General features: G+C 34.1%; 1 protein-coding gene across 1 annotated transcript in view; it reads right to left on the bottom strand.

Moving 5' to 3' along the window:
* Slc12a2 (solute carrier family 12 (sodium/potassium/chloride transporter), member 2) overlaps window positions 1–21625 on the bottom strand; it is a gene marked incomplete at its 5' end in the record, with an annotated part of 70728 nt that overhangs the window by 22827 nt on the left and 26276 nt on the right. Inside the window, 11 exons of the mRNA XM_013015530.1 lie at window positions 193–333; window positions 3070–3181; window positions 7413–7512; window positions 8372–8527; window positions 9705–9806; window positions 11088–11211; window positions 12235–12342; window positions 16735–16886; window positions 19429–19513; window positions 19606–19733; window positions 21099–21207. Of these exons, the coding sequence (XP_012870984.1) occupies window positions 193–333; window positions 3070–3181; window positions 7413–7512; window positions 8372–8527; window positions 9705–9806; window positions 11088–11211; window positions 12235–12342; window positions 16735–16886; window positions 19429–19513; window positions 19606–19733; window positions 21099–21207 (1317 nt within the window). The remainder of the gene's footprint in view (window positions 1–192; window positions 334–3069; window positions 3182–7412; window positions 7513–8371; window positions 8528–9704; window positions 9807–11087; window positions 11212–12234; window positions 12343–16734; window positions 16887–19428; window positions 19514–19605; window positions 19734–21098; window positions 21208–21625) is intronic.

The following is a 21625-nucleotide window of genomic DNA, read 5'->3' on the forward strand; positions in this document are numbered from 1 at the left end:
TTCAAAGAGATGCTTTGTTTCAGTCAACAGCACAAAGTTTCTGAAATATATTTATTTCTAAATTACAAAAATCTTAGCAGTTAAGATCTACTATACATTCACTTGCATTAATATGAAGAATGAAATTTAAATAATGAAGTTCTTAAAAGCTCTCACACAACTTAAACATAGGCATTTGGCAGACTAACTCACCTGCATTAAGTACTGTGCACCTTCTCTCAAGTCATCTGCATGTACTGGAGCATAGAAAGCCTTCATTTTGCTCTTAATGAGCCACCGTTGGTATTTGGCTTGATCAATGGACATCTCTTTCATGGCCTGTCTTCGAGGGCCCTTCATTATAAAAAAACATTAACAAGACCTTTACTTGAAAGTTAATCAACTTTACCTCCTTAAGTGAACATCCTATTATACTAGTATTTAATTCACATCATAGTGAATCTTTTCTAATATTTAAGTTATCAAAAGACAGAGTTGGGCATCAACATCAAATACAGTGAAAACGGGTTATACCATGAGGGAAGAACATACAAGAGAAACAAGAAAAAGCACATAATACATATTAAATATGTTAAAAACAATAGCAAGAAAAAAACACTTGTATATATGCCTTTTTCTAATTTTGGGAGGGGAAGGGAAATAACAAAATGCTGAAATAAGGTGACAGGTTGACCCACTGTAACAATGAGATGTACAAGACACTATATTGAAAACAAACTTTACAACTTGTGGGGGAGGAAGGAGTTGGGGAGAGGGGGAAGGAAGGGATGGTAGGAGAAAAACAAAGGAGGAGGTAACAATGCTCGATAGGAAATGTACTCATTACCTTACTCATGAACTGTAACCCCTCTGTACAGTATTTTTACAATAAAAAAAACATTAAAAATCACTACAAAAAAAAAGACAGAGTTGGTGAAGCATTAAAGGTGTAAGTGCTGCAAAACGAGAGGAAGAGGGGAAAAGACACAAAAATTAAAAACCAATTCCATCCTCAATTAACGAGACAAGTTAGAAAAAAATGAGACACTTGATAATGGAGAAGAGATCACCCAGAGCTTCTATTTTTCTCCAGAAGTTTGCTTTTTGTTTGGCTTCAATGTCTGAGTTATTCTTAGCAACTTAAAAACATTACTGAAAATAAAAGTCAACTGTATAATATTCATACATTTTTCTTCCTAAGAAAGGAAATTCCATTTTGACCCTTGTAAGCAACGCATAAAATGTTATACATAAACAAAGAAAACAAAAATGTAAAATTTTAAGAATATACACCCTAGCATGAATAAGCAAAAGAACAATACAATTTATACAATTTATCTTTTCTAGTAGGAAAATTGCCTCATTTGTAACATCTTGTGCTCAACCCTGACCTGAATTGATCAGCCTGGAGACAAACTGGAGACAAACATCGCAATTGAGGCCAGTGCCTTCCTCTTGTATCTTGCCACCCACTTACACACATGCATGCACATGCGCGCACACACACACACACACCCCTTGACTTTGCCACTATGCAAGCAGAACAGAAACTCTGACAGAAGTGGAGACATGTATCATATAACATACGTTCCCAGCACCAAAATAAGTGAACTGAGCTTAGAGAAAATTCTCACCAAACATAAATTATCCACTTTTTGTACACTGAATAGTTGAACTATCATCCAGTGATTGTTCCCAAAGTTAAAGATGCCAAAAAATAAAAAAAAAACTTTTATTAACTTCTTATCATGTTTATACTCTTCTCCCATTCCACTCCTTTGTGTGCTGGTCCTGAGGCTTGAACTCAGGGTATGGGTACTTGTCCCTTAGCTATATGTGCTCAAGTCTATTGCTCTACCACTTGAACAATAGCTCAACTTCAAGCATTTTGGTAGTTGACTGGCTGACTTTGAGCCTCACTTCACAGATCTCAGTCTCCTGAATAGTTGAATTACAGGCATGAGCCACTGGTTCACAGATTATCACTGCTTTACAATGGGTTTCATTATCAATGACATTTTCACACATGTATATAACGTACTTCAATAATATTCACCTACCCATCTCCTCCTTCCTTCCTTTTTCTGCTGATCCTCTCCCAAATAGGTCCCCATTTTATATTGATTATTAAAAAGAAGTTGTAAGGTCTAGATTTCAACTGTTGTTTCTTTTTGTTACTGTTTGCTTCTGTTCTTGTAGTTATTGGTTTGGCTTGTTTGCAGTACTGGGGATTTGGTACTGGAGGTTGAACCCAGAGCCTTGCAGGGCCTTGGCAGCATTGGTACTGGGGGCTGAAACCAGGGCTTGGCTCTTGTTACTTGGATGGACTATGCTCCCTTTGTTTGAATTTCTTTTTCTTCCTTTTTTTTTTTTTTTGGTTGGTCATGGGGCTTGAACTCAGGGCCTGGGCAATGTCTCTTGGCTGTTTTTATTCAAAGCTAGCACTGTACTACTTTGAGCCACAGCTGTACTTCTAATTTTTTGGTGGTAAACTAGAGAGAGTCTCATGGACTTTTCTGCCCTAGTTGGCTTTGAACCATGTTCCTCAAATCTCAGCCTCCTGAGTAGCTAGGATATAGGCATGAGCTACCAACACCAGCTTTCTTTTTCTTTTAAAGGAAGTTTTATTCTAAATATTTTGCCTCTAAATAGTCTCGAAGTAGTGTTTTTTTTTAGTAAAAGGATTCTGACATTTAAAAATTTCCATGTTTTGGAGGGGGTAACAATGTTCAAGCGGAAGTGTACTCATTACCTCACTCATGTAACTGTAACCCTCTGTATAGTATCTTTACAATAAAAAAAAAAAAATTTCAGCCAAGCCAAAAAAAAAAAATTTCCATGTTTTAATCAGAAAATGATTCAAGTACATTATAGGTACTTTAATAAATATGGAAATAATATAATGATAATAAGTATCAATATAAAATAAATATAATATAGTAATAAGTATCACTATAAACCCCTTTGTACAATTCATATATACTAACTTAAAAAAAAACAGGTTATCAACTAATTTCCAATCTAGAAAGGTATACAAATGACAAGCTATGCAAAAATTATTTTAACTCAGAAAACAGAAGTGATACTTACCATGTGTACATGGCCACAGATCATCAAACCAACATTTTTTGTGAAATCATGAACAAGATGAAGTAAAGCTGGGCGTGAGTTTGGACAGCCTGTCATGACAAGACACTGTGGCCTAGTTTGAGATTAAAAAAGATAAAGAAGTTTGTGTTTTCAGCAACAAGAACATGACTTTTTAGCTGTGTCTTCATAAGACAGACGCAATAGGGTTCTCACAGAGAACTTTTAACCACACATTTTTGATAGGAGAAATTAAGGTAAAACAAAAAGTAGGTCCACATCCAAACAAAAGGTGACATTATACAATCAAGATTCTGTTGGTATTATGGAAAGATTATCATGCTTGTTAAAAATTATGTAAAATTTTTTATCCTCTAAAAGCAATCATTACTCAAATTCTTTCTTAGAGCTTGCAAAGTTTTTTGAGTATTGCCTTTATAAACAGGTTACCTTCATCTTACCAGAATTACTTCTAATGCATATTATCATCCTTCTCTGTCTCTTAATTTTTATGACTAATCTCAAATAAATAAAATCACTTCTGATGATTTAGACTAAAAGTTCTATGTGAACTCAAAGCTTTTAATTCTTATTACTGATGAGTGTTGAATTCATTTGTTCTTAGAAACATGAGACAGTGACATGCATTTCATATATATTTAACTTAATTTTTACTGACTAGAAGTGGAAATAAATCTCATTTAATGCAAAAACATTCAGGAATCCATTTTATTAGTCATAATAATTTAACAAAAGTTCTTTAAAGAATTTCTATCATTAAATTTTTAACAAGTTTTAAACAAGTAACAAACTAAAATTTCAAACTTACACAATTAACTTGTAGGATATTATGTAAACTAATCATGAAAACCTATGAAGACTTTTTAAAAGTACTAACTTTTTAGAATTGTGCAAATTAGCTGAAAGATCTAATTTGTCTGGGATAGTACCTCTGGGGAAATCAAACAGTGTGCTATGCTACATAATCAAGGCTGCTAACTGCTTCTTTCTTTGACTATATGGTCCTGTTTCTGAGTACAGCAGGTTACATAACTCCCTTACTACAGAGGACATTTACTGGCCATCCTAGGAGGAAGCAGTATTCCTGTGAGTAATTGATAGCCCCTGTTCCTATTTCCAGGTTATGTCCTTCAAAAAGAAGCTGCTCTCTTCTATCCATTTTCTTTCCTATAAGATAGACCACAGGTGTGGTGATAAATGACCCATATGGGCAGAAACATATTTTAGAAAATGGGAGACTGACAAGATATAAGCTGTATGGATCTCAAATGACTAAATCTGCCTACTTGTTTAGGAACCATCCATTCATCTACTTGTGGACACAGCTACTATAGTTTTCAGTTTTTCTTCAATGGTAATTTAGAAAGTACCCTAAATAACAACAACAACATTATTATTATTATTTACTAGGGATTGAACTCAGTGCTTCCTGCCAGCTAGGAAGGATCTACCACTGAAACCATGCCTCCAACAGTCTTTTGCATTGTTGCTTTTCGAGACAGGGTCTTACTTTAGCTCTTGAGTGGCCTGAGCTTTGATACTACTTGTGCTATTACATGTTGCTGAAAATGACACACATAACACTGTGCCCAAACACAGTGTTTCACTAGTAGCTGGGATAGCAGGTATGTAACATACAACCACTGGCTGAGATAGTCTTGTAAACTTTCACTCCTAGGATGGCCTCCAACCTTAATCTCCTGGTCTCCTGCCTCTCAAGTAGCTATGATTACAGGCTTGAGACACCTCACCTGTTTTGTGAGAGTTTAATTTTTCTTTATCTTTGCTGAGTAGAAAACATAGCACGAACAAAGCAAATAGCATTTCTCTGATTTTAACTCTTTTCTTGAAAATCTCTATGGTATGAAATTTTGGGTTTTTTTTAGAAAGCATGAAGACAACAAAAGAAAACTTACAGAACAAATAGCATTGAAATGCTCACTGCTAGAAAGCAGAGAGATAAGTGAGTAAAAACAATGGAAGGCAAGACTGTTCAAGAAGCCTTATATGGGCTGGGATTGTGGCTCAGTGGTAGAGTGCTTGCCTTGCATGCATGAGGCCTTGGATTCAACTCCTCAGCACCACATAAGCAGAAAAAGTCTAAAGTAGCGCTGTGGTTCAAGTGGTAGAGTGGTAGCCTTGAGCTGAAGAGCTGAGGGACAGCACCCAGGCCCAGAGTTCAGGCCCCATGACTGGAAAAAAAAAAAATCCTAGTAGGCATAAATGGAGTTGTTTAATTGAAATCCTTTGTCTACTATCCTTTTATCTATCTTTGAAGATAATAAATAATAAAATTGCCATCCTGATTTTTTAAAGTCATAGAAATGTAAATACTAAATAACAAGATAACAATATATTGTAGTATATTGTGAGATGGGGAGATGGCGTAACAGTGAAGGTTGCATGCATGTGTCAGGAACAGATTAAAGGCATCAAGAAATAATGCCTAAAAGTAAAAATCACAAAGCACAAGACAAGCATGGGATTATGAAGTTAATTACTGAAGAAAAAAAATTCAGCAAAGAGTTCAAAGTGGTATTTATGGTATAAGAGAAAGAGAGATGAGGGGTGAGACAAGTACTTGTTTTCAAGCCAAAATTTTACAGATTGGTTTCTCTATGTTCATGCCTGGAAGTTCAGGCAGGGGAAGGCTATGAATTTAAGACCACTCTAGAATATACAGTGAAACTATGTCTAAATAAATAAATTGGGGTGTATTTTTTAAAAATGTTCCAGTTATAGAACTATGACAAAATTAAGGTTTTTATTAGTGACAAATTAACTTTGCTACTTCTTACTAGGAGAGATATGGTAGAACACCTTTTTTTGGTGCCAGTCCTAGGGCCTGGGTGCCATCCTTGAGCTTTTTTGCTCAGGATTAGTGGTGTCCCACTTGAACCACAGCTCACTTCCAGCTTTTTCATAGTTTACTGAAGATATGGGTCTCACAGACTTTCCTGCCCAGGCTGGCTTTGAACCGCGATCCTTAGATTTCATATTCATGAGTAGCTAACATTATAGGAGTGAGCCATCAGTACCTAGTGAACACTTAAAAATTTTTTTTGAACATTTTTCTTTCAGTTTACTGATGAAGGCAGTACACAATCTACACAGAAGTGAATGAGGTAATTTTCCCTAACTAAAAGTCACTCACAGCTCAACTTCAATGACTTATAAATTTACAATTAAAATATATAATTTATAAATCACTGTCCAATCACCTGCTTTTTGAAAAATGACAATTAAGATACAAATAACCAATAGGTCCTAAGAATCTACACAAGTATTATTCCTGACCCTCAGAGTATATACCAATAGTGCTTTAGAAATGGAGTGAATTCAATTAGAAATATACTAAAATAACCAAGTATAAAGATTAAAATATAAATTCTATTTTTCTGGAGGAGGGGCAATCAATACTGAGGTTTGAACTCAGAATCTCATACATGCTAGACAGGTGCTCTACCAATTAAGCCATGTCCCCAGCCCTTTTTTACCTTAGTACTTTTCAGGAGGGTCTTCAGATTTTGCCCAAGCTAGCCTCCAACCACAATCTTAACAATATTTACCATCAGAGTAACTAGTATTAGTGTTAAGCAACTATGCCTGGCCTGAGGCATTGATTCCTTATCACCATAAGCCATTCAGCTATTCACTAATGAAAAAAGCCAGTAACAAAAATACTATTGTCTTAATAAAGTCACAAAATAAGATATCTCAAAAATCTTCTTAAATATAAAGAGTTAAAAAATCATTAGCCTTTAGTATATCTAAAGTAATACAATATTAATGATCACAAAGAAAAAAAAAGCTTTCACTTTATGAAACCTATCATTTAAGTCTTAAAAGTGACAGGGAGCCCCAAAACTCTAACAGTTTTCAAAGAAACAGTTTTAGTAATTAAATTTGCCCGTGCTCAAGTAAACAAAACAGAATATTCTGTACTTTTTTTTTCTGGGGGGTAGGGGAGGGGATGTTGGTCATGGGGTTTAAACTCTGAGCCTGAGTGCTGTCCTTCAGCTCTTCAGCTCAAGACAGTGCTCTACCACTTGAGCCACATTGCCACTTCTGGTTTTCTGGTGGTTTACTGGTGATAGGAGTTTGATAGCCTTTCCTGCCTGAGCTGGCTTTGCACCATGATCCTCAGATCTCAGCCTCCTGAGTGGCTAAGATGACAGGCATGAGTCACCGGCACATGGCTAATATGTTCTATACTTTTAAAGACCTTTTTATGAAATGTTAACATATGAATATGTGCCTTAGCAATAACTAAAGAAATGAGTGGCCAGCTGAGAGAAATATTTCCATCTTACATCATAACCTACCTGAAGTTTTTCACATGGTCTTCTACACCAGAAAGACGAATTGAGTGCTGCAGAGCACTTAAGTAAGTCAGAGCCTGAGTAGAGGATCCCCAATTTACATCTGTGGGAACAATGTTCATAAAAAAAAAACAATGATCACCAACTGATAATCAACTTGACATTGACAGAAACTTGAAATGCGTCATTTCTTATATAACATCTCAATTGCAGAAATAAAGAACCATGCTTATAACTTGATATAGTTTCCAAATATACTATGACATTAAGACTATGGTCATCTTATCTCTAGTGCTCTTTAAACAGTATAATTTAGCAGAGATGCTAGTGTTGCATTTACGTTGTATACAAAAGCTCAACATTTAACTTACTGTTTATGTAGTCAAAGGTAAAAAGGTAGATCATATATACTACTGAATTGTTCACATTATTTGACAATGAAAATCTCATGCTTAGAACAAGTAAATCCCCAAAAATGATTTCAGACATATTAGTTTTTAATGTATGTTAGAAAAAGATTTGGTTAAAATAATAGCATCTTTGTCCCAATTTAGAGTTAATACTCTAACCCAAAAGCTCATCATTTTATATCTTATTTCATATCTCAATTAAAAATGTTTCTTCAAGTCTAGGGACACACCTCAGGGACTTCTTGCTAGTATGTATAAGGCCCTGAGGTTGAACTCTAGTACAGTACTTCTGAATGTTAATTATAGTAAAAAATAAAATTAGTCATTTAATTCATGGACAAGAATAAAATCCCATAGGGAGAAAGCTTATGGTTAATTGTTTCACTGAAATCACACATATTTGAAGAGAAAATGATAAACTTAGAAAATACTTCAGATTTCATATGAAGTACCTTTCAAACATATACAAGCTGATGCTTAAAAATATGACAAGTAATAAAGAACTTTTACACATTTTCTAGCATGAAACACTAAATAAGAAATTCTACTAACCTGGTTTTTTGTATGTAACATAAATATACAGCCCAAGGACTATCACGTATGTTAGCAATGCAGCCCACCAGTTAATAACAAACATTACTATGCAGCAAAGAATTGCTCCAAGAAGTGATATCCACATGTTGTAGTATTTGAATGCAGGCCGCCACCCTAACAACAAACAGACTGATTAAAGTCACCTATTCATCATCTTTTACAGAGATACATATGCCAGCACAAAACAGCTTTCTTTCCAGCTACCACAGGTATACATATACATACATACATATATATATATATATATATATATATATATATATCACTATATACGTGTGTGTATCACTATAATAAAAGTTAGGCAGAAGGTTGATGTAAGAAGATCATAATCTGGGAAAAAGTGGGAGACTATCTGAAAAATAAACTAAATGCAGAGATCAGAGTGTGACTGCAGTGATAGAGCCTTTGCCTAAGAAGTGAGTCCTTGAATTTAGTTACCAGTATCCTCCCCACCAAAAAATATAGGATGATTTCAATAAAATTTTATCTTTTTTTTTTCTGGGTTCGATCGTGGGACCTGAACTCTGGGCCTGAGCACTGTCCCTCAGCTCTTCAGCCCAAGGCTAGCACTCTACCACTTGAGCCACAGCTCTACTTCCAGCTTTTCTTTTTATTTATGTTGTCCTGAGGAATCGAACCCAGGGCCCCATGCATACAAGGCAAGAGCTCTACCACTGAGCCACCTTCCCAGCCCATAAAATTTTATCTTAAAGGCAAAAATAGAAGCTGAAAATTTTGTGCCCAAAGTTCATATACTTTGTTTTTCCTGTACTAGAGTGTGATTTTCTTTTGTACTTTCCTTATTTCTAATTATTGTCAGTTTATAACAAAAGCCCCATACATTATTTTTCAATTGGTACAGTGTCCTTATGTTAGAATTCCATAGAACTCATCATATTTTAAACGTTTTCAAGCCTAGGATTGAAGTTCACTGATAGAACTCATGGTTAGTAGGCATGAGGCTCTGGGTTAAATCCTCAACATACAAAAGGGATGGGAGGTTAACTATATCATAGTTATATATGGGAGGTTAACTGTATCATAGTAATAGTATTACAGTACTGAAACAATTAGCTAAACAGTGAAAACAGACTTTAAAATGAGACTATTTCTTTCACACTGATAAGTCAGAATTAACAACTAATGGTATCTTAAATGCTCAGAAAAAAAGAAATCAAATATCAGCGAATTTCATGATAAAAATCTCTTTGAAGATTTATGTAAAATTTTGTGGTTTTTGGAATCAAATATATTATCACATTGAAAACGTGTATAAACAATGAAAAATCACCTGGAGATTTTGCAAGTGATGCATGGAATACTGAAAAATTGATCAATGCATATGATGCAAGGAAGAAGTTAGAGATAATTGGAGCAATGACATTCAGTTCAGCTGCAAAAGAAATATGAGGTAAATATTAATGACATTTTAAATTACAAAGTATTTAAAATCTCTAAATAAAACCTAATGAATACCACACAATATTTATGACCTAGACTGAATGTTTATTCTGCCAGAAGTACAAATACTTTACTTTTCATACATTACACTATATGCACACAGATGAACCTCAACCTCACTATTAAAAACTGGTATATTCCCGCCAGTAGGATTATATGTATTGTAGTAAAATCATACATGATATGTGTACATATACACACACACACACACACACACACACACACATACACTTGCATCTTACAAGATTATTTGTGGTATTATCATACCATATGTGTCATTATTCAATTTTATCTTCTATATTTATACCTAAAATTCATTGATATTGATTTACATAAACTGAACTAATTCATTTTTCCCCTCAGTCCTGAAGCTTGAACTCGGCAAACCTGGCCTAGGCACTGTCTCTAAGCTTCTTTGGCTCAAGGCTAGCGCTCTACCACTTGAGCCACAACGCCACATCTGGCCTTTTCTGTTTATGTGGTACTGAGGAGTCGAACCCAGGGCTTCATGCATGCAAACACTCTATCTACCACTAAGACACATTCCCAGCCCCCTAATTCATTTTTTAACTTGCATATTACTTTGAAGTTTCATTCTTCTGTTCATTTAGGTTATTTCCATTTTGCACTGTTACAACACCAGAAACACTCTTGTGTATGCACTTTGGACAAAACTGCAAGTTTCTCTTAATGTGCATTCCAAAAAAAGTATTGCTAAACACTGGGATACTTTACTAGACAGACATTGCCGATTTGTTATCCACAGTACACGAGTTAGTTCCTACATGACACGGTAATTGTTGGCATTAGTAGATTTCCAATGTCAACAATCTAAGGGGTGAGACATGATTTTTGTATTTCAAAATCCATGCACTCTTCTTCAGCAGTGGAAGGCCTACAGGCTCACTTGTGGTCAGAGGCAAAAATCTATCAGTGGAAGTGTCTTCCTGAGAAGACATTAGCACACTGTTCCTTAAACTATTTTCACATTTGTTTCAAGAATAAGAATCTAGCCCCAATGGTGATTTGATGATAGTAATAATTTTAGCAATTATCTATTGAGCACCAAGATTTGCAGCACTTTACACATTCTTTCACTTGATTAGAAAGAAATCAAACTAGCATAGCAAGCAAAGAAATAATGTACTAATTTGTTAGAATTAATGCCATAAATGTACCAAATCTACATGTAACACTATTTATTATAACTAACCAATTAAGATGAATCCAAGTGCAATTAGGAATGTTAAGAGGTAACCACGAAGAGGTTCATTATTTTTTCCATAACCTTTAGCAAACATCTGAAATGCTGGGTAGATATTATCCTTACACAGAGCCTAATGAAAAAGTACAAACATTAAGATGAAATATATTAAAATTAAGACATACAAATTTTCTTACAGTTAAAATAAGTTAATCATGAAGAGGACCCAAGTTTTTAATTCCTTTTCCTCTTTCTTTCCTATTTCATTGTTTAATCTACAAAATATAAAGAATTGTCAAACATTCCAAACATCAGAAGTAACAGATGGTTTAGCATAGCACTTTAGTTTTTATCTCTAATAAAATTCATTTTATAAGGAAGGAATTAAGAGGCAGATATATAAAAGTACAATAGAAAGGAAATTGTAAGCTTGATAAGGATGACATAGTAAATTATATTTTTAAGCAAATGGAGTACAAATCCAAATTTTAAACAAATAAAAATCCTAATTATAAAACAACCATTTCCCTTAAAACATCACTGAATATTGTTTTAAGAAATACATTCTATACTTTTATTATACTGACCAACTATGATATTAACAACTTTTATTGTACTGACAACTATGATTAAGAACAATGCTGAAGAATCAGTATTTCTTTTGTTTGGTTTAATAACAACAAGTATTTCCTAGTCACTATCTGGTATTTTTTTTAATGTTCATTCAATAGAAATACTGATCATCCTATTTATCATTACACTTGTGGCAGTTAATACAGTATGATGTGCATAATAAACATCTGAGTACTTGTAAAACAAAACAATTAGATTAGCATGTTGTTATAATAGTAGGCCAAAAAGCACAATTCATCATTTCTAAAAAGGTAATTCAACTATTATATCTTGATAGTAGAAAATGCAAAAATGTATGTATGAATACAACATGTACATTTTTGGTCCTTACATATACGTATGACAATCTACATTCCATATGTATGAGTATATATATTCATGCATTTACCTATCACATATATGTGTTTATATCATAGATCTGAAGTAGATAGGTGTAACTAATTTGAAAATAGCAGTAACCCCAAATTTAAAAGTATTACTTTAATTTTCCCTTCAATAAAGCTTGTAACATTTAAACACTTACCTGAAATATTTTGGGAGCACTCACAAGAGATGCTAATGCTGAAGAAAGAGTGGCTGAAAAGATACCTGCAGAAATTAGTGGTGCAAATCCTGATACCATGCTCATTACCTTAAATAAAAGTGACAAAAAGAAGAAGACAGTATTACAGATAACTTGAAAAACAGCACAGTATTAATCCTGACTCCTCTAAAAGAAACTAATACCAGGGATAATATGATAAGTGTATTACAAATGTTAAATACAGATTTACTACTACTCTTTATTATAAGAAAAAAATTGTAAACTTTCAAATACATAAAATAGCAAAGAGGTAATAATGACCTAACACCAGGCGTGATCAATTATCAACACAGCCAATCTCTGCAGTGTTTTAACACAAATGTAGATATTTGATACCTAAGTTTCCATATGTCTCTACCAGGTGCAGACTTTAGAAAACTTAACTAGAATGCCACTGTTCCACACTACAAAATTAAGTCATTCCTTCATAGTACCTCATATCCCAGCAGCATTAAAATTCCTTCAATTATCCCTTTTTTCTTGGTAAGTTTTAAACATTTGTTTAAAACAATTCCTCCACAAAAAATTAATTATATTTGCTTGCCAAATCTGACTCTTCTTCAGTCGACAGTTTTATAAATACTTTCATTTTATTCATTATGTGCTGATGCCATTTCTCCTTTAGAGGTCAACACTCTAGAGTTTGCTGATTACATCCCCACTGTGTTGTTTATGTTCTACTTCTAGTGAACTGCTTTAGACTGAGTTACACTGATTCTATCTGAAAGTTTGTTTCTTTTTGGGATATTAAGATAGCATTACACTATGTTTAAGAAACAATTCCTGAGCTTAGGGCTAAGTGGTAGAGCACCTCTCAAGATGGAGAGAATTCAAAGTCTAGCACTGAGAAAAAAGTGGAGGTGATGAACTGGGAGTGGGGGGCAGGGCCTAGCTGAAGTAGTGTAACTCTTGGCGAGCACACAAAAGTATTTGGGTTCAATAAAATATGGAAGTATATCCAACCAAAGGATATGAAAGAAAGCCTCCAGATCCCCTCTAAGTGATCTGGGATGTAGGAAGTTGTAAATAAAACATAATTAGTCATTTATTGGAATTGATGACGTTGGGGCTATGCCCTGTACAATGCTTTCTCTGTGTACTATGCCTTTATAACTTTCCTCAACTGAAAAAAAAAGACTGATCATTCAGATCATGAGGAGACATTGGTAAGTATAAAAGAAGAAGCGCAATGTAAAGCTACTTTGTTGGCCAGCACAAAAAGTCAGCAGGTCTTAAAGATTAAGACAGGCTAGGAATTGCCAAGATTAAGAGGCAAGGAACTAAACACTATTTGTAGTCCTACCTTGGAACCTGGACCTAGGAAAAATAAAGAGCATTACTGGAACAAGTAAACAGTACCTTAGCAATGTTAAACTTCTGAAGTGGGAGAACTATACTGTGATTGTACAAAATACCATAAACCCTTTAAACTGATTGTCATGCCGTAATTCTGTGTTATTCTCTTATAATTGATGAGAAAAGTATTGTACACTAGACAGACAAAACAAATGGGCAAAATGTAAACAGAAAGTAAATATAACCGAAAGATAACACAGGTATTCACTGCAAAGCCCTTCAGTATCTCTGAAAGCTTCAATATATAAAATTAAGGTGAAAACATTCAAGTATCGAATCCACCAAATAAATTTAATTTTAAATCCACCATTATCTGAAGAGCTGAGGGACAGTGCCCAGGCCCAGAGTTCAAGCCCCATGACCGAGTCCCCTTCCCCCCCCAAAAAAACCAAAATCATTTAAACCCACCATTATAAAATTTCTAGGAATAAATGGTTATCATTACTTAGATTTATTGCTTCAGTAGGGGATATTTACCTTTCATTTTCATTTATATTGACAAAGAATTTGCAAACTGAGGCCAATGAGGTAAATTGATTTAAGCGGTTGTGTCTATCATACACTATTCTACAACTGAATAGTTTATAATGGACATAAAACCAGCTTTGGGCACAATTCTTGGCCATGATGCATAAACCCCCTATCATGTTCATAAACTGCTGTTACTAAAATGTATTGCTTTGCATCTTCCAGTAGACTTAAAAACAAGAATTCTAAATGTCTTAATAAGGCGCATTAGCACTGATGTGAGGAGGGATTTCTGTGTAGCCATTGGGAACAATCGCACAGTTTCATGTATGCCACCAGGTTTTTTTTTAAATCACTATTGTCACAGGAAGTATAGCTAGATTGGCACTGTCAGCCTAACTGCTAGGAAAGAGATTTTAAGGACAAAAGATTTTAAGGACAAAGTAAGCAAAGACTAAAAATGAACAGACCTAACTTCTGCTGTATCAACAAAATTCCATGCCTATCTGTGATAACCTCCAAATATATTAAGTCCAAAGATAAAGTTGTAAAGAACAGAAAATATCAGGTCATGTGCCTGTGGCTTATACTTAAATAATCTCAGCTACTCAAAAGCCTGAGACCTGAAGGATTACAGTTGAAAGTCAGTCTTGGCAGAGAAGTTCCCAAGATTCCATGTTAACAAGCAAAAAAAAAAAAAAAAGGCTGAGTTACGAGGCTCAAGTGGTAAAGTGACAGCCATGAGCTAGCAAGTTGAATGGGCTTGTGTTCATCTTGGCTCTGAGTTCAAACCCTGGGACTGACCAAAATAAAAAAGACAATGCATGCATAACACATGGTGGACAAAGACAAAAACCTCATCAGCCATCACATATTTGTATCCTCTTTCAGCTTCTAGGTTAAAGAAACAAGTACATTTTCCTTTTCCTATCAGCTTTGGATTGATGTGAATAATGTTAATACTGTATAGTAGGGAACCGCCAGTATATTGCCTACTAAACTTCTGGTTTTCCAATTAAACATGTATTCATACCTTTTGCATTTCTAAAATGTGATGAACTATGAGCTTCAAGGAGAATAATACTGAATGTAAATAAAGGTAGTATCAATGTTGCTCATACTAAATAGTAGAACCAGAGATGCAAAACAAGATGGTCTTCTATCACAGAGGACAAAAAGAGAAAAGTCTAATAACAGGTGAAGAGTGAACAAGATAAATGTGTGTTATGGTGTACAGGTGCGCTTCAAGCAGGACAAAGAAGTGAATGAAGGAAAAGCATAGTAAGTATTTGTGTATGTACATGCATACACACAAATGCCTGGAGTCCAGAATGAGCTGAAGGCAGTGTACAGTTCAAGAATGACAATCTTTAACTAGCAAAACAAAGCAGCTCAGATTTTCTTTACCAGACAATGGTGGAGTCACATATTTGACAGAACATTAAGATGTAGAAACATAAGAATGCATAAATCTTGAAAACTGACTTTAAACCTAAAAAATTAATTATATACAAAAGTACTATAAAGTGTGGTTCATATAGATTTTATCTGACTTGTGAACCACTTATATTCTAATCACCTTTTTCATTCTCTCAATGACAAGTGATTTTTATTTCTACATATTTTCACCATTTCACAGTTTGACAAAGCATTATAAAATTATTTACTAAAATTGAAAATGAGCTTTATTAATACCGCCTTCCTCTGTGTTTGGATATGCCTACAGTAGACTTGGAAACAACAAGGTTTTGAATTTTAAGGCACAACACAGAATCAGACTGGCATTCCCAGTCACTGGGCAGATACTGTGCCTTTCATACACAGTATCAGTGTCAGAATGGGCTTGCATCAGTAGTAGATATGAATACTTTCTTTCATTCCATACTTATGTCTAGTCTTATGACTAGAAAACACAAATTTCTATTACATAATTGAGTCCAATATTTAAAACTACTAAAAGTACTTAAATAAAAAATAATGCTATATAGTCTATGAATTTACTATTTAAGTGGTTTGGTATAGCAGGACTTCATATAATCATGCTAAGTAACAGGTCAGTATTTTTTTAAAGAAGTACATGTAAATACAAAGCAGTTAATCATAAATAAAGTAAAACAGCTACAACTATTTTAAAAAAGGACAGGTAGAAAGAATTAGGCTACCTGACTCCAAAACCTATTACAGAACTATTATAAGCAAAGCTGTGTGGTGCTGGACAAAGGATGAACACAAAGTTCAATGGAATCCAACAAAGAAAAATCTACAAATTATGACCCAAATATGACTCACATAAGAGATGTTTCAGAAGCTTTCCTGCTTTCTGAAATCCTCGCTATACACCACACATACCGGGGTGTGCACACACACACATACACGCACATACATATAAATTATAAAATGGCTATACTCAAAGATCTTTTGCTCACAGACAGATTCACAATTTACTCTTTCATATTTCTGCTTGCCTTGTGAATAATAGGGTTTTTTTTTTTGGAGGGGAGTAACAATCCTTCCTTTCTAATTTATTATATTCTGAATGGTCAAGATCTGACCATTCAAAAAGTGTATCCCCTATATAAAACCAGAAAGCCTTACCATATTCAACTTGATGCTCACCTGAAAGTTGTTCATTAGACCATAGGAACAACGACTGGTTTCACAAGATGAAAAGTCAAAGTTTAATTTGCATGCTGCAGAAGTACAGTTGGTTAACTCTGTTACAATGGTGTCATTAACATTCCCAGTGGCATCCCGAACAACACAAGAGCCTGAAGCACAAAACGACAATGTGAAAAATACAGTTAACATCAATATTCACTTTAGAGTTCTATATATTCATAAAGAAATCAAATACTGACTAGATATATACTCAAAATAGTATCTATTATATTTACAGTTAAGATAGCTTTATGCTGAACGGAATGGGAAAATATCTTATGTCTCCAATATTTAAGTAATAAAACTAAACCTTTCTTAAACAATAGTATTTACATATAAATACTGAAGAATCTTGTATATGTAGTTGCAGAAATAGACTATTCACAAAACCATTCCACAGTCTATTTGTTTAAAATGTCCATGAGCAATATAAAAAGCATTGAAAGAGTCTCAAATAGGAGAAATGTTTTCCAGCATTCTAAATTATTATGCTTGAAATATGGTCAAAGATGAGATGTCAGATATAGGAATCCTCTGAGAGCAAACAATATGAATAGTTATTACAAAAGAAAATTAAGCTTGAGATGGAGAATATTTTAATGACTGGACAGACTACACAGTTCTTTATTTCTTCCTGTACCTTTCAACAGTTTTAAAAACCATGATTTTATGGTACCTCCAAAACAACTAAAGGATGAGGAAATAGGAGAGAACGTAGCCCTATGATGCTCATTAGCAATAAAGCAGCTATACCTTCATGTCCCTCATATTACAATGTTCTGTGCCTGCAATTTTTCCTTAGTTCTAGAACCACTGGGACAGAAGGTACCCATACGGGACAGCCAGTGAACATCAAAGAAAAAGAGCTACTCCCACAGCTTCAAGGGCCACACAGCACAAAATGAATACAGGGCTACCAGTCTTAAAAAGGTAGACCAAAACAGAAATTTACTCATGACAACACATTATTTTACAAGTTGAAAAATAATTGGTTATAGCACTCTTTCAATTTAAAACTAAATTTTATTTGTGTAATACACATACACACACACACACACACACAGACACACAGACATTTATCTTGTGCTAAGAACTTTCAGGGAAACAATGTTACTACTTGTATGTGGTCCATCTACTTGTTTTCCAAGTAAATTTGAGAGATTCATGAATTATTGGAACTCCAAATACTATTTTAAACAACAACTGAGCTCATTACAGTATTATTTGAAATTTCACTGTAGTCAGAAATTCTAATTCACATAAATAGCACAGTTTGTAGTAAGTATGGTTCTGTCATTACATCATTTTGGTCAATAATTTAAAAACCTTACTGAAATATAATGGAGACTTGTGTCAAGAAGTCAAGGAATTTGGAGTTTATGAGAGTTTGTTCTATTGTGTTGTTGCTTGGTCCTGAAGATTAAACCTAGGGCCTCATACATAGTAAGCCCAAATTTGTTATTCAATTGAGATTTACTTTGCATTATGTTTAAAATCTTTAACTGTAAAAATTGATTTCTATAAGAGTACGGACATTTAAAACAATGTTCACATTTCTTTTTTTGGGAGGGGGAGGGGGTCCGGTCATGGGGCCTGAACTCTGGGCCTGGGCGCTGTCCCTCAGCTCTTCAGCTCAAGGCTAGCGCTCTACCACTTGAGCCCAGAACCAATTCCGGGTTTTTTCTTTTTGCTTATGTGGTGCATAGGAATTGAACCCAGGGCCTCATGCATGCAAGGCAAGCGCTCTACCACTGAGCCAACTTCCCAGCCCCCAATGTTTACATTTCTAGAACCCATTTTCCTAGGCATAGATTCAAAAAGTATAATAAAGTCAAGATAATTTATTTAGCTACTATATCCAAATCACATAAAAATTAAAAATAATTTACCTACAAAGTTCCCTGGGCTATAATGTTTCAGTCTATTTAAGAGATCTACATTATAAATGCCCTTTATTTTATTAAAAAATATTCTGTCATAGAAGTGATGATTATAATGGCAAGTACAATTATCTTTGGTAGCAAGATCTCTGAGCTTCAACATCCCTCATCTATAAATAGGGATTTACAAACAAACTAATCACGTCAGTTCTCAGATGCTATGTTCCCATAAGTGCAATGAAGTGGCTCCAAAATCATGGGTTTTTAATTTAAGAGATTTTAGCATGGGTCTATTTGACTCAGCATGTTCTGTTCTTCAAGTCTAGTGTTTGCATAATAAGCAAGGATAGGTATTGCTTAATGGTTGTGATAATTTCATTATATTAAGAGAAAAACCACCATAAACCACTCAGAAATTTATAAAGATCCAAGAGTAAAATCCACTTACTTCCACATCTGAATGTTTTCAATAAACATATTTCAGTGGATTTTAAACATTTATACATGATTTTTATCTTCCTAATTTAGTGAAATAAATCCTGAAGGAAATACAATTAAAATCCTTATTTAATAGTTTGATATCTATAAAAGTTCACTATTTTCTTAAAAACTATTTTTGAATTAAAATAGGCTACTCTATGCCTTTTTATTGAAGTATTTCAGAACCTGAAAGTTAGAAAATATACATTTTTATACCCTGCTGTGTGCATATATATAAATATATATATATATCAGAAAGTTTCTGAGACATATATGGAAATGAAAGGCTTACCTACAGATACAGCAATTCCTATGTAAACCACTGTAGTGATTAATATGGCTAAGAGTGTTCCTTTGGGAATGGCTGACTGAGGATCCTACAGGACAAAAAATTTTTGTAAGCCCACTGAGAAAAATAAACACATGTACATGATTTAACATAATTGATTTGATACTTGGTAATACTTACTGCAAGATCACCTGAGATATTTGCTCCAGCTAGAATACCAGTTGCAGCAGGAAAAAAGATGGCAAATACAGAAAAGAAAGTCTCTTCATCTCGAAAATCTGGTCCAAAGTTCTCATTAAATATTTCAGCTATAGAGAACAAAATATTTTTGGCTATTAATGGATAAGCAGATTAAACCATAATAATTAGATTAAAACAAGGTGTGGTATCTCACATCTTTAATGTCAGCTATTCAGGAGGTAGAGATAGAGAAGATTGTGATTTAAAACCAGACAAAACGTAAGTGAGACCCCCCCATATCAATAAACAAGTTGGCCTGTAATCTCAGCTATGCATGAGGAGAGGGTAGAAGGATTAAGGTCCAAGGCAAGAAAACTGCAAGACTATCTGAAAAGGGAAAATGGCTGGAGATGTGGCTTGAGAGGGTAACTACCTAGCAAGCATGGGGACCTAAGTTCAAACCCGATGTCATCAGAACAGCTACAATAAAAATTTTAATATTATTTTAACAATATTAATCATTGTTATTTTAAAATTAGTAATAAAAAATTTAAAACTCAAGCAGGTTTTACTGTTAGGCATGGTTCCAACTATAATCCCATAATTTGGGAGTCTGATTATGCCTTGGAGACTGTACTCAGTTAAACCATGACTCAAGAAAAAAAGTGTAGGTTTTAGGCAGTTGATGACAAGTGTTTCTGATACACCAGCAACTAATCATTTTTAAGGTCAAGGTTGCTAACTTAGGTCAGAAGATGGTGAGAAAGATACAGATAGACACTTTGATAAATAATAAAGACAATTATGTTTCATTTAATGAAAATAAAAAGATTATGGAGAAGAAAAACTCCCACATAATGTCAATTGTAGCAAAAGTTATGTTTCAACTTATCAAGAAACTAAGAAAGACTTCTAGTTGCTTCTACCATCTTTAGCACTTTCAAACTGTTATGTTCTAAACATGAGATTTATAACATTTTGGTCAACAATGAACCAAATATATGACAGTGGTTCTGGTACATCTTTGTTTGTTAAGTATATTCTATGTTTCTACAACAATGAAATATCCTTAACACATATTTCTCACTATTTGGTCCCATCAACAGATACAACTGTGCACCTAAAATAAGAAATAGACATGTCATTATCTTGCCCATGTAATTGTAACCCCTCTGTACAGTATTTTCACAATAAAAAAAAATTCAGAAAAAAAAGAAATAGGCATGTTAGTACAAAAATCACCCATTAACTAATTCCCAATAGTAGCTGAGAAAAACAGCCCTCTTTCAGCAGCACTGAATTCAAATATTATTGCTAATATTAGAAAAATATGAAGATAAAAATGATTTTCACTCCAATCTTCAGCCTATAAAGGTGGCAAAAATTAACTATGAATAAGTGTGAATCCACAGAACAAACTCCATTTTACAACAAAATCTTTAATAGTAGAACACAATATCCCCCTCTAAAAAGTATTCAATCTTTTTACTTACATTTATATCCAAAGAAACCTTTGGGCTTCTTACTCTCTAATGGGATAAATGTTCCTATGATGAAATCAGCAATGGCAAGAAGGAGAATCACCAAAAGAACTATCTGAGCCTGTAATTTCAAACAATAAAAATCAAAATTGGTACTTTTTGTTTATAATTTTATTCAGTTCTACTAGAACACAACTTCAGTTAAAGGATTCTGTGCTTTGTCTGTTTCCCTAAAGCCTCAAATTGCCAATCATGAAGTAGGTGCTCAATACACTTTGGCTAAAAGAATTATTGGGCATTGTGGTATATACTTATAATCAGCTTTTCAGGAGGCAGAGATCAGGAGGGTTACAATATGAGACCAGTCCAGGCTGGCTCTGTGCAAAAGCACAAGACTATCTGAAAAAAAGAAACTAAAGACAAAAGGACTGGAAGTATATCTCCAAGTGGTAGGGCATTTGCAAAGGAAACATGAGGTCCTGAATTCAAACCCAGTTCTGCCCGAACTAAACCAAAGCAAAACAAAATATAAACAAGAT

The sequence above is a fragment of the Dipodomys ordii genome, unplaced genomic scaffold, assembly GCF_000151885.1.
Source record: "Dipodomys ordii isolate 6190 unplaced genomic scaffold, Dord_2.0 Scaffold27, whole genome shotgun sequence".
Classification (NCBI taxonomy): Eukaryota; Metazoa; Chordata; class Mammalia; order Rodentia; family Heteromyidae; genus Dipodomys; species Dipodomys ordii.